Source organism: Poromitra crassiceps (assembly GCF_964638095.1).
Source record: "Poromitra crassiceps genome assembly, chromosome: 27".
Lineage (NCBI taxonomy): Eukaryota > Metazoa > Chordata > Actinopteri > Beryciformes > Melamphaidae > Poromitra > Poromitra crassiceps.
The window spans coordinates 6532699-6546190 of NC_139650.1; the positions used below are offsets into that span (position 1 = coordinate 6532699).

A 13492-nucleotide genomic window follows, 5' to 3' on the forward strand; every position below is an offset into this window, starting at 1 on the left:
CAATACGCCAGTGCAGGCGCGGACTGCACCATCGGGCGCTTCAGGCAGATGCCCGGTGGCCTGGCATGGCATGGCCTGCAATTTTTTTAAATATATTTTTTTATATCGATACTTGGCGTCCAAATATCGATACAATATCCTCAGGCAAAATATCGCGATATGTATCGATTCCCCCCCCCCCACCCCTAATACTAACTGTGAGGTGGTGTTCAAACTGAGTACCTCACCATGTCTGTTCCACACATACTAACTGTGAGGTGGTGTTCAAACTGAGTACCTCACCATGTCTGTTCCACACATACTAACTGTGAGGTGGCGTTCAAACTGAGTACCTCACCATGTCTGTTCCACACATACTAACTGTGAGGTGGCGTTCAAACTGAGTACCTCACCATGTCTGTTCCACACATACTAACTGTGAGGTGGTGTTCAAACTGAGTACCTCACCATGTCTGTTCCACACATACTAACTGTGAGGTGGCGTTCAAACTGAGTACCTCACCATGTCTGTTCCACACATACTAACTGTGAGGTGGTGTTCAAACTGAGTACCTCACCATGTCTGTTCCACACATACTAACTGTGAGGTGGCGTTCAAACTGAGTACCTCACCATGTCTGTTCCACACATACTAACTGTGAGGTGGCGTTCAAACTGAGTACCTCACCATGTCTGTTCCACACATACTAACTGTGAGGTGGCGTTCAAACTGAGTACCTCACCATGTCTGTTCCACACATACTAACTGTGAGGTGGCGTTCAAACTGAGTACCTCACCATGTCTGTTCCACACATACTAACTGTGAGGTGGCGTTCAAACTGAGTACCTCACCATGTCTGTTCCACACATACTAACTGTGAGGTGGCGTTCAAACTGAGTACCTCACCATGTCTGTTCCACACATACTAACTGTGAGGTGGCGTTCAAACTGAGTACCTCACCATGTCTGTTCCACACATACTAACTGTGAGGTGGTGTTCAAACTGAGTACCTCACCATGTCTGTTCCACACATACTAACTGTGAGGTGGTGTTCAAACTGAGTACCTCACCATGTCTGTTCCACACATACTAACTGTGAGGTGGTGTTCAAACTGAGTACCTCACCATGTCTGTTCCACACATACTAACTGTGAGGTGGTGTTCAAACTGAGTACCTCACCATGTCTGTTCCACACATACTAACTGTGAGGTGGCGTTCAAACTGAGTACCTCACCATGTCTGTTCCACACATACTAACTGTGAGGTGGCGTTCAAACTGAGTACCTCACCATGTCTGTTCCACACATACTAACTGTGAGGTGGTGTTCAAACTGAGTACCTCACCATGTCTGTTCCACACATACTAACTGTGAGGTGGTGTTCAAACTGAGTACCTCACCATGTCTGTTCCACACATACTAACTGTGAGGTGGCGTTCAAACTGAGTACCTCACCATGTCTGTTCCACACATACTAACTGTGAGGTGGTGTTCAAACTGAGTACCTCACCATGTCTGTTCCACACATACTAACTGTGAGGTGGTGTTCAAACTGAGTACCTCCACCATGTCTGTTCCACACATACTAACTGTGAGGTGGCGTTCAAACTGAGTACCTCACCATGTCTGTTCCACACATACTAACTGTGAGGTGGTGTTCAAACTGAGTACCTCCACCATGTCTGTTCCACACATACTAACTGTGAGGTGGCGTTCAAACTGAGTGCCTCACCATGTCTGTTCCACACATACTAACTGTGAGGTGGTGTTCAAACTGAGTACCTCACCATGTCTGTTCCACACATACTAACTGTGAGGTGGCGTTCAAACTGAGTACCTCACCATGTCTGTTCCACACATACTAACTGTGAGGTGGCGTTCAAACTGAGTACCTCACCATGTCTGTTCCACACATACTAACTGTGAGGTGGTGTTCAAACTGAGTACCTCACCATGTCTGTTCCACACATACTAACTGTGAGGTGGCGTTCAAACTGAGTACCTCACCATGTCTGTTCCACACATACTAACTGTGAGGTGGCGTTCAAACTGAGTACCTCACCATGTCTGTTCCACACATACTAACTGCGAGGTGGCGTTCAAACTGAGTACCTCACCATGTCTGTTCCACACATACTAACTGTGAGGTGGCGTTCAAACTGAGTACCTCACCATGTCTGTTCCACACATACTAACTGTGAGGTGGCATTCAAACTGAGTACCTCACCATGTCTGTTCCACACATACTAACTGTGAGGTGGTGTTCAAACTGAGTACCTCACCATGTCTGTTCCACACATACTAACTGTGAGGTGGCGTTCAAACTGAGTGCCTCACCATGTCTGTTCCACACATACTAACTGTGAGGTGGTGTTCAAACTGAGTACCTCACCATGTCTGTTCCACACATACTAACTGTGAGGTGGTGTTCAAACTGAGTACCTCACCATGTCTGTTCCACACATACTAACTAGGGATGGGCATCGAATTTCGAATTTTCGAATAATCGTTGTTATTATCAAGGTCGACTTTTATTATTGAAATTCGAAATTCAAAAAAAAAAAAAAAAAAAAAAAAAAAATTGTGAGTGAAATGTTGCATTGTCTCCCCTGATTCTAAGTATAGTCAAATCGCTTGGTTTGAGCAAGTAAAACAATTTTTATAAGCATTTTAAGCAAGGTTTATGGAAAAATGAATGGCGGATAAAATCCCATGAAGAGGGAGAGGGGGTGACTTTGGCACCCCTTTGGCACTCAGACCTGAGCCTACTAAATATTTAATGAACCACTCATGATTGTCAAAACTGTTTTTTATTTTCGAAAATGTCAATGTCATGTAACATGTTCTTTACTTCAGTGGTGCAATGCTTGTTTGAGCTAAAAATCCACAGCAGAAGCTTTTTATATTAATTAATAAAGCCGTAGACTTAGAATCAGGGGAGACAATGCAACATTTCACTCACACAAAAAAAAAAAAAAAAACATTTTTAATTTTTTTTACATTTTTATTTTTATTTTCGAATTTCGAATTAAATTCGAATTTGGCCAGCGAATTTCGAATAGTGTTTTTGCTAGAAATGCCCATCCCTAATACTAACTGTGAGGTGGTGTTCAAACTGAGTACCTCACCATGTCTGTTCCACACATACTAACTGAGGGGTCAGAGGAGGCACCACAGAGAGGAGAGATAGTGGCAGAGCAGAGAGGCAGAAATAACAGGCTTATCAGCGGCGGTTGAGAAACTGTAAGAACAAAAACTTTTATTTTTCCAGACACTGGTCTAATCAACTAGCCCAAGTGAGTGTCTTACTGGCCCTGGGCCATCAGGCCATCCTTGTTGCCAAACCCTGCAGTGTATAATGTAGGCAGTGGTGTTTTTTGGCTGGCTAACTATTACAAGTATTTATTAGATTGTTGTAAAGTCATCGTTGTGCGTGTTGCTTCTGCAGCACTGCTAGTCAAATGTACAGATGAGTCCTTTTGACTGTATTCAGCAGTGAATCTGCTGCTTTAACCTTTAACAGTGGCTCACACCTGAAAAGAGTTGTTCACATTTTGGAGGTGAAGGCTTTGCGTTACCATACATGATACTATGTATTATTACCAGTTTGTGCCACTGCACTAGGGCTGTCAATCTTCCTCTATAATCCAATTCGATTTTCAGTGCTTTATTATTTTAATATTAGATTTTTTTTTCACGATTGTTTTATTCATAACAAAATTAAACTGGTAAAAAAAAGTAATTTCTTTTATTTTGTTTCAGTCAGAGTGAAATGTTATGTCTCTCCTGATACTAAACATAGTTGAATCGCTTGGTTTGACCAAGTAAAACAATTTTTACAAGCATTTTACGAAATGTGGATGGAAAAAGTTTGTATGGTTTGTATGCTGAATGCAGAAGAGGACGTGACTTTGGTGCTGCTATTAGTGATCGCATGGATGCAGACTATTAAAAAGAACGGGACGTGTTTGTAACTAAACGTTATGTGACCGAAAAAAAGAAACTTCACCCCCGCTGCTACAACTCCATCCTAGGGGGAAACACTGTAAATGTAATATTACAAAAATGTAAGGATGTTGTTATTAGAAGGAGAAATTCCTCACACCATTTGCAGCATGGCCTTATGGTAAATGCTAAATAGACTGCTTTTATCCAAAGCGCTTTACAATGTGCCTACATTCACCCATTGACACACCGAAGGCGGCCAGCTGCCACAGCCATCGGGAGCAATTTGGGGTTCAGTGTCTTGCCCAAGGACACTTTGACATGCGGACTGGGGGAGCCGGGGATCGAACCACCGACCTTCTGATTGGTGGACGACCTGGCGCTCTACCTCCTGAGCCACAGCCGCCCCGCCTTATATGTACACACAGTGAGAGGAGTAGGAGGCAGTTCACTGTAGAAGAACCCAGCAGCTTATTAAAGCCCTGCATCAAACGCTGAGCTGCACTATACTGATGCACTGCCTGCTTTACCCTGCCTGCTTTACCCTGTCTGCTTTACCCTGCCTGCTTTACCCTGCCTGCTTTACCCTGCCTGCTTTACCCTGTCTGCTTTACTCTGCCTGCTTTACTCTGCCTGCTTTACCCTGCCTGCTTTACCCTGCCTGCTTTACCCTGCCTGCTTTACCCTGTCTGCTTTACTCTGCCTGCTTTACTCTGCCTGCTTTACTCTGCCTGCTTTACTCTGCCTGCTTTACTCTGCCTGCTTTACCCTGCCTGCTTTACTCTGCCTGCTTTACCCTGTCTGCTTTACCCTGCCTGCTTTACTCTGCCTGCTTTACCCTGCCTGCTTTACTCTGCCTGCTTTACCCTGCCTGCTTTACTCTGCCTGCTTTACTCTGCCTGCTTTACTCTGCCTGCTTTACCCTGCCTGCTTTACCCTGCCTGCTTTACTCTGCCTGCTTTACTCTGCCTGCTTTACCCTGCCTGCTTTACTCTGCCTGCTCTTGCTTGACTCTGCGTATTCACTCCCCCAGGTACAATTTCGAATGTCAAATGAGCCAAACTGCCTAGTGTCAACCCAGAAACTCCACACACCAACACTGTGTGTGTGTGTCTGTCTGTCTGTCTGTCTGCCTGCCTGCCTGCCTGCCTGTCTGTCTGTCTGTCTGTCTGTCTGCCTGCCTGCCTGCCTGCCTGCCTGCCTGCCTGCCTGTCTGTCTGTCTGTCTGTCTGTCTGCCTGCCTGCCTGCCTGCCTGCCTGTCTGCCTGCCTGTCTGTCTCTCTCTCTCTCGTCTGGTGCAGTGGGGACTGTTTTCGGGTGCAATGTTTTATTCATAAGCCCCGTTATGTTTGTTTTTTTATGGCCGCTGCACAGATGGTTAATTGTATCTCTTCCTTCTGTGTTTTCTTAATCATCACATTTGATCACTGTACTCTGTTTCTATGTGTTATTATTATCATTGTGAAAATAAATATCAACAGAAATGCAGACGCGAGCAGTCTTTCCACAAAGCAGCAGGCTGTGTACATTTCCATTTTCTAATATATAGCTCATTAAAAAAAGTGTGGTCCGCTGTTTGAAATGCTTTCAGTTTAGCTCGGGGTGGTAAAGCGTACGCTAAGTTCGCCACACCGAAGACCCCGTTAAAATCTCAGGTCAATCAGTTTAACAACGCCAAGAGCCTCACAGCTCGTGTTTGGTTTTGTTTGCTTTTCTTGGAGAGAGAGTGAGAGACAGAACTAAAGCCTATGATACACTAAACAACTTTGAAAATCTTCACAGATTATGAAAAGGGGAGTACCATAAAGCTTCAAATAGTAGCCCAGGCGTTTATTTACCAAAACTTATTTCCAGACCCACCCGGCGTCTATTTGGGACTGGTGTTTAATTATTTTTGCACATAATTGTTGCTCAGCAAAGATTGGAAAGTATCACATTGTTTATTTAAAGCAGTATGATAGTACTTGGAGTACACAAAAGAAAGGTATTGGTACAGGCAGTTTTGAACATGGCTAGTATTGTAGAGTACGGATTGGAGCAAACAAAACAAATATGGCAACAACATTTTGATGTCTTTCTCCTACTCATCATCATCATCGTCGTCGTCCTCAACTACGCTACCAGTTCATTGTTGAACTCTTCCTCCTCGTCACTCTCCTTTTCTCCCTCTGCCAAACAGCCGTATTTCCCAAAACCAAAAAAAACATGAGCCTACCGCTCACATTCAGTTGTTTGTGTTTCATTGGAAAACAGCAGTTTGATTAGCTAGCAAGTGACTAACGTTAGCATTTAGCAGAAGCTAACGTCAGCTCAGTAACCAGCGGTCAGCACTTCTATCAGACAATCCAGTGTTGTGCAACAAGCAGACTTACCAAATATTTCCAATACATGTCCGGTATAATCCATACTGCCTTTATCATCGCTGTTCCACTGACAGAAATGCACTTTTACGACGCCCAACTAACGTTATAACCTCTCCACCGGGGGACTTGCATTTTCCCCATGTTGACCCGCGGCTGAGTTTTGAATGTTTATGTTGTGCAGTCCATACTCTGTAGCATGCAGTATGCATAGCGCTACTTGAAACATGTCGGTCACACACACTGCTCACATCATTACCGTAAGTAACTGTGAATTCAGTCTGAGCGCAACACAAAAACATACCGTGATTTAAAAAAAAAATACCCGCCTATATGGGACCGGCGTCTATTTGGGACTCTGTTTATTTGAAGTTTTACGGTGGTATCCACTACCCGACTGCTTCCTGAAGATTTTTTATGACGACTGACACATTTTAGTCTTCCACTCTCCCCTGTATTATTCACGTTTGCCTTGGTATCAGAAATATGTATTGTATGAAGTAGGCCTGTCTTCGACTCAGGATTCTGCCAGTCGAATTGAATTCAACTGTCCAATACGAATATTTGACTATTCTATAAAAATACCAAATGAAAAAAAGTATAGAATATCTTCAGTAATTATTTTGACCATATTAACAGTCAATGCAACAGAGTGATGGGGACATATTTTGAGCATTTAAAAATCAATAAGAGACTGTATATGATCATGCAAGTGTTGAATTTCCAATGTCGGGCTATTGAATAATGGATTTGTCTGAATAATGAGACAGGCAGGAGACATCCATTTCCTTTTTAAATTAAGCTCTTATATAGCCATTTTTTTTATTTCAGCTTTTCAACATTAAAACATGTAGCCTACATGAATAAACAAATGAAAGTGTTAAATAAGACATTGCTGCTGCTTTGAAATGACATCTCTAATGCCTAGGGCTAGGCTATACAGTTCTTTAGCCTATTTCTCAAAAGCTGAATAAATGGCCTGAATAAATCTAAACAAGAATAAATTAACAAATGAAATTAAGATTGGAATTTAAATGAAAAAAAAAACGACTGCTCGACTTGAGGAATCTGTCGACTCACGGGTCTCTCAACTGATGATTCGACTATTCGACTTTTAGAGGACAGCATTAAGTATGAAGAATAACTACCGTAAATTTCGGACTATAAGCCGCGGCTTTTTCCCCGTTTTTTGGCCCCTGCGGCTTATATAACGGTGCGGCTTATCTATGGATTTTTTCAGCAAATAAAAAAATAAAAAACGGAATTCTCTCTTCTTTAGCACTCTTTCTAACTATAAATCCACTTCTGTTTTAATTTCCTCTCTTGCCCTCTTTTCACCACACCGCGGACACTGTGCACTGTAAAAAAAACACAGGTGGTGTTGTGTTATGTTGTTTTGTTGAAATGTTAATAAATGGGAGCTTCCTCAAACAGCCATCTCTTTCCCGACAATCCCCTCTGTGCACGAACCCTTACATATGGTAATTAAACATTAAAACACAAAAAAAAAAAAAAAAAAAACATTAAAACACCTGCGGCTTATAGTCCGGTGCGGCTTATATATGTAACAAACAGGCAATTTTGCTGCTGCGGCTTATACTCCGGTGCGGCTTATAGTGCGGAAATTACGGTAGTAGCTATTTGACTGCTTTTGCCTCATTGCCTCATAGTTTTTCATTGGATATTGACGGGATCCATATGAGTTGTTGATGAGTTCACACCACGCGACACTCTTGTGTCCAGAGTCGGCTTGAAAATTCAAACATGTTTAATATAATCGATGTCAACTGGTGTCGGGAGGCAGTATACACTTGATGATTATAATCTGTACTCCATCATCATAAACATATTTTGGTGCCGACTGGCACAACCACTGCAGGCTAGTGTAGACAAAGACAGATTCTGGCCAAATGGAAATCCTGTGTAAAATCGGGGGAAATATCTTGTAGTGTAACCTCAGCTTAAGTGACTAAAAGCCATCATTGTAATTTAATTTAATATGAATTTACATAAACCACCATTTTAAATTATGTTGGCATTTTCCTTTAGGCAGAGACAAATATCTGATGCATTGTTCCACAATACTAATACTTGTGTGAATTAATTAAATTATTATTAGTAGTAGTATTAGTATTCTTATTATTATTACTATTATTATTATCATCATCATCATCATCATCGTCATCTGGGCAAGATGAGAGAATGCAAGCAGCCAAGACTTAGTGCCTCAGTGGATTGGACCTAAATGAAGTGTAAAATGTGGCTGTTAATTACGCCAATGTGGCGAATCAGCATTATACATACTATTGATTAATTATGAAAGAGGTGATCTGCAGCCAGTATAAATTAGGTTAATTATGAAAATTAAGTAAACTGTGGTTATGAGTGATGTTAGTGCTTAGGGAGAGACGAGTCGGTGTGGCTGTAGTTCCTGAAGTTTACCACCTCTGTGAGTTAAATAAAATTAAGCACCATTATTAATTTTGTTCATTATGAAAATCATTTGAAAGCCCATCGTAAATAACTGTTAGTTTTGAAAATGTGCTACCATTGTTCATAAGCCCTTATTCCAGGGAGCCTTAAAGATGAAGCCACCAGCCAAGCCATGCTGTGTTGTTGACTACTAAACTGGTTGTAAACGTTGTCCTGGTGCCTCAGTGGGCTACAGAGCACAATCGCTGGGTTTCCATCCAAATGTATCGCAACTTTTAATCGAATTTTCAGAAAGTCGGCAAAATAAAATGCAAAACAATGCGCGTTTCCATCCACTGCTATTTTGCGAATTATAGAGCTGTCAATCACCTGGTGTTTGAGGCTGTCTGAGCTGCTGATCAGCTGCTAGACCCGATATACAGCTTTGCTGCACTCTGTGACTGAATGGATTGTGAATGTGACTCTGATGGTGTTTTTCCAGGGCGAGATGAGACGATGCAGCCGTCCAAGCCGTCCTTCCTGGAGTACTTTGAGCAGAAGGAGAAGGAGGCCAACAGTCACAACGATGGAGGAGGAAGAGGAGGAGAGAACAACGCAGACCACCGCAAACTGCCTGCTGAAGGAGACCTCGAAACGGTGAGTTAGAAGCAGTGTGCGTGTGTATGTGCATGTGTGCACACATACACACACACACACACACACACACACACACACACACACACACATACGTGTGTGTGGTATCAGCACACATGTGGTATCAGCAGGTCCTTAGAAAGCCTGAAGACTAGGGATGTTCATCAATTATCGAAAATCGATAATCGATCGTTAAGGATTGGAATCGATCCTGTGGCATTTGGATCGATTTTTTAATTATTAAAAAAAAAAAAAAAAAAAAAAAAAAAAAAAAAAATTGGACTAGGTTTGGGTGGAATTCGTTCCTCCTCGCCCCACTCCATTGCACAGCCGACTAACGTGAGGTGGAGCTTCATATAGTCTCTAGTTTTCTGGCTGGGCACGGGCCTTTGTGCCAACAAAACTGTTTTAAACATGAGAAATTCACACCGGCATGCGCCGGGGACAGCAGTGTTGGAGAGGAGACACATTGAAATAAAGAGTTCATTGAGGAGAACACGTTGTCTTTCGTATTTTCTGCCATAGGCATTCATTTTGTTAAAAAAAAAAAAAAAAAAAAAAAAAAATATTGAAAATATTGAAAATTTTCTAAGTATTAATAAAATCGATAATCGATAATTGATCGTTAATTCTCACCGATTATCGATTTTGGAAAATTTTCAAAATGAACATCCCTACTGAAGACATCTTCAAATGTTGTCTTTTTTTCTGATACTGCCCATTTAGGCCATGGTTTCAGGACTCTTTTTGTTTTGTTTTTCTTTGTTTTTGGCTAAGCGTGTTGGACCTGTCTGTGTTCTTTGCCAGCATTTATCTCCTCTGGTGTTCGTACCAGTTAAGAACACATGAAGAACTAGAAAAGTGCACTCAGACTCAGTAGAGTGCAGATCTCCGCCAGGCACCGCTACGCCTAACCATGGCCAAACCAAAACCCAACTGTGAAGTGAACCGCGATGGGAAACACACTGGTAATTGATTGAAATACAGCGTTCTTACTGGATCATCTCTATGCCTAATTTCCAAGCGGACACTAGCTTTTTTTGAATACATTTTGACTGGCCGGTCAATATTCTATATGGGATGTTGCCGGCCGCATTTGCCGTCCAGAAAGAAAGTCTGGTGGAATCCCTGTAGCTGATGCTTGTATGAGCAGCTTAACGTGACTGAGGAGGAAAGCTCTCTGTGTGTCTGGACACGTGGCTACTGGCTGCTGCTGGGATTGACTGTGTGACCTCTCAGTTACGAGGCGGCTTCCTCAACCATCAGAGCATCTCACCACGAGCGCCACGCGGGACCGCCGCCGGTGATTATAGTGGTGAGATAGTGGGAACTGGAATATTTTAAAACGGAAAATGTTTACAGTGTTGGAATAATTAAAAAATATTCTATCTAAAACAACTGGGCAACCTTTTCTTGCAACATAATGATTTTAAAATTAGATTACATTACATTTTTTCAAGCAATTCTTGATGGGGATGGAGGCGAGCAGCAGTTGTATTATGCTGTGAATAGCTGCTGTGTGTGTGTGACTGCGCAGTGGTGTTATGCTGCATAGCTTGTGAATATTCTGTGCGTCTGCAGCTCTGTAACTGCCTTGATGATGTGAGTGCATCAGAGAGAGAGAGAGAGAGAGTGTGTGCGTGTGTGTGTGGGTGTGTGTGTGTGTGTGTATGTGTGTGTGTGTGTGTGTACGTGTGTACGTGTGTGTGTGTGTGTGTGTGTGTGTTAGTATGTGCACCTTTTGAGGATGACGTGTCCCAGTGTGGGCTGTTCTCGTGAGTGACAGTTAACCGCCGTGTGACCCTGCTTCTTCTCATATACTCTCTCATTCAGCTACATCTATAGGTGTTACACAAACACACACACACACACACACACACACACACAAACACACACAAACACACACACAGCAGCAGCATCTTCAATACGCCTATTTCACATGCACCCAAATCAGCCATTTTGTGTCTAAAAGCGAGGAAGTAAAGCAGGTGCAAGTAAGCAAAACATTGATTAGAGCCCCGGACGTTCAGGCTTCAACCTAACAAGACCGATAACAGACAGATTTGGGTCAGTAGCAAGCATAGCACTGTATCTAGTGATGGTGGGGGGGGGTTCTTCTCAGTGAGATTAGGACATGGTTTGTCGAGAATATTTACGTATATATTACCCACAATCTCTGAATAGAGGGTTTTCATTGAACTTATCTTATGTCCTGTCGGTAATTCTACTAGCAAACACTGCAACAGGACGTAAGCTGTTTTCATCTCCTAAGACACCGTGTTTGTGTCCCGGTGCCTGGCTGGAATTGACTCATTTTAAAGAAACTCAATTCTGTGACCAATCGATATTAATTAAGTACAGCGCTTTATTCTTTCTTTTTTTTTTTTTTTTACTTTTGACCACTCTTAAACGGTCCCACGCCACATCATGTACCGCCCCAACACCCTCTTTCAATTGACCTATCACTAAGCCACGCCCCGAACGCAGACGAGCCAACCACAGCGCGTGTAGCTCCGCAATACACTCGGACAGCCGGAGCCGAGAGCTCCATAGAGAAGCATAAGAGAAGCAGAAGAAATCGGGATTCTCCTCTGGTTTTATGGTGTTTCATACAGATATAAGTAGAAAAAAATGGTCAAACGATGCGCATGGGGGTAAATGCAACATTACGAGCTATCCTGGGAGGCCAGGCAATGGATACTAAGAAACTAGTCAACGTAGATCCACTCACATCCACAATGATGCTGCTGTTTGGACGTTAAATCTGCAATCGTGGTGACAGCGAGATGAGTCTTCTCCCTGATTTGCCTTCTGTGATCCAAAGGCATCATGATAATCATCATGGTATTCAGAAAGTCGGCAAAAGAAAATGCTGAATTATGCGAGTTTCCAGCCATTACGTTATGCACGTAATGCCGGAGTTGGTTGAAGAGGAGACACATTGATTGATGTGATTAAAACATCGCCAGACACCAGTCAAACCCTAAAGCCAGGGAATTAATCTCCTTCCCCAAATAAATGTGAGGTAGTCTAAAGAGAAAACATGGTGGAAAAAGTGGTCTGCTGTAGGCGCTGCCTCTCCTGATCTGCTAGACCCACGCGTGCGTGCTGTTGTCTCGCTATGAAAAACATCGACACTAGAGTTTGTTGATTATACAGAGGTAGGCCTACATACAATAGATTGCCAGGCGCCACTCTTCAATTCGGCATATATATAATCCACGGAGAGGTTACTCAAGTGAATAAAATGAAAATTCTGGATGTCAGTCGCCTGTTATCCCCACTGGTTATCTTCTGTCTTCGTTAAAAGTGCATGTTTGGTTAAAGATTCGCTAAAGCCGTTTCCACGCAAGTATATCGCATTTCTTTTTTTCGATAGCTCTAAATGTTGCACATCGCCCTCCATGGCATAGTGAAGTACTTTATGACGGCTTCTAGACGATATCAGGCCTCAAAAAGTTGTTTAGAGCCTCTTGGGATATAACAACTTTGACAGTGACGGTGTGTGTCCTGTGTTTGTCCCAGTGAGGACGGGGGGGCGGGCCTTAGCGATAGGTCAATTGGAAATACAGAAGCAAGACACCAACTAAATACCGTTTCCTTGTGACTTTTAAGTTTTCATGCATTACTTTACTCGCCACGGGTGATACAAACTCTTTCAAAGTAGCTGTACATTATACATTATTCATAGAGGGTTCGTTGAAAGGACTAGTTGTTGCAATCCCTAGTATAGCACCACTTCTAATTCACGGGGAGTTCTTGAAAGATGACTCTATAAGGCTTTAACCATTATAGTATCAGTGGCTGTATTATTAAAGGTCCCAATTCGTGCAGCTGTAACCTCTTAAAAACGTGTGTCTCTGGTCCATAAAACATGATTCTGGATTAATCTGTCGAAAATATAGCAACCCCGTTTGTTGTGACGGAGTTCTCACTTCCTCATCTCGTTGCGTCCCAAGAATGGTCTGTTTCTATAATATATTCAGAACTAACAGTTCCCATTGGCCGCTGAGGGAGAGCCCGCCCCAGGCTCCCAGCGGCCAATCAGATTAGCGTCTGTGGACCAGCACGCTAGGTTGCGAGTTATCGTTAACTTAACGGTACTACGCTAAAGAGGACATCTCAAAATGCCTAGACTT

The 13492-nt window shown here is 42.7% G+C and overlaps 1 protein-coding gene across 1 annotated transcript in view; it reads left to right on the forward strand.

The window, feature by feature from the left end:
• Positions 1–13492, forward strand: part of LOC310799001 (serine/threonine-protein kinase 4-like) — a 50735-nt gene that overhangs the window by 25331 nt on the left and 11912 nt on the right. Inside the window, exon 10 of the mRNA XM_083661570.1 lies at positions 9202–9356. Coding sequence (XP_083517696.1) covers positions 9202–9356 — 155 coding nt within the window. The remainder of the gene's footprint in view (positions 1–9201; positions 9357–13492) is intronic.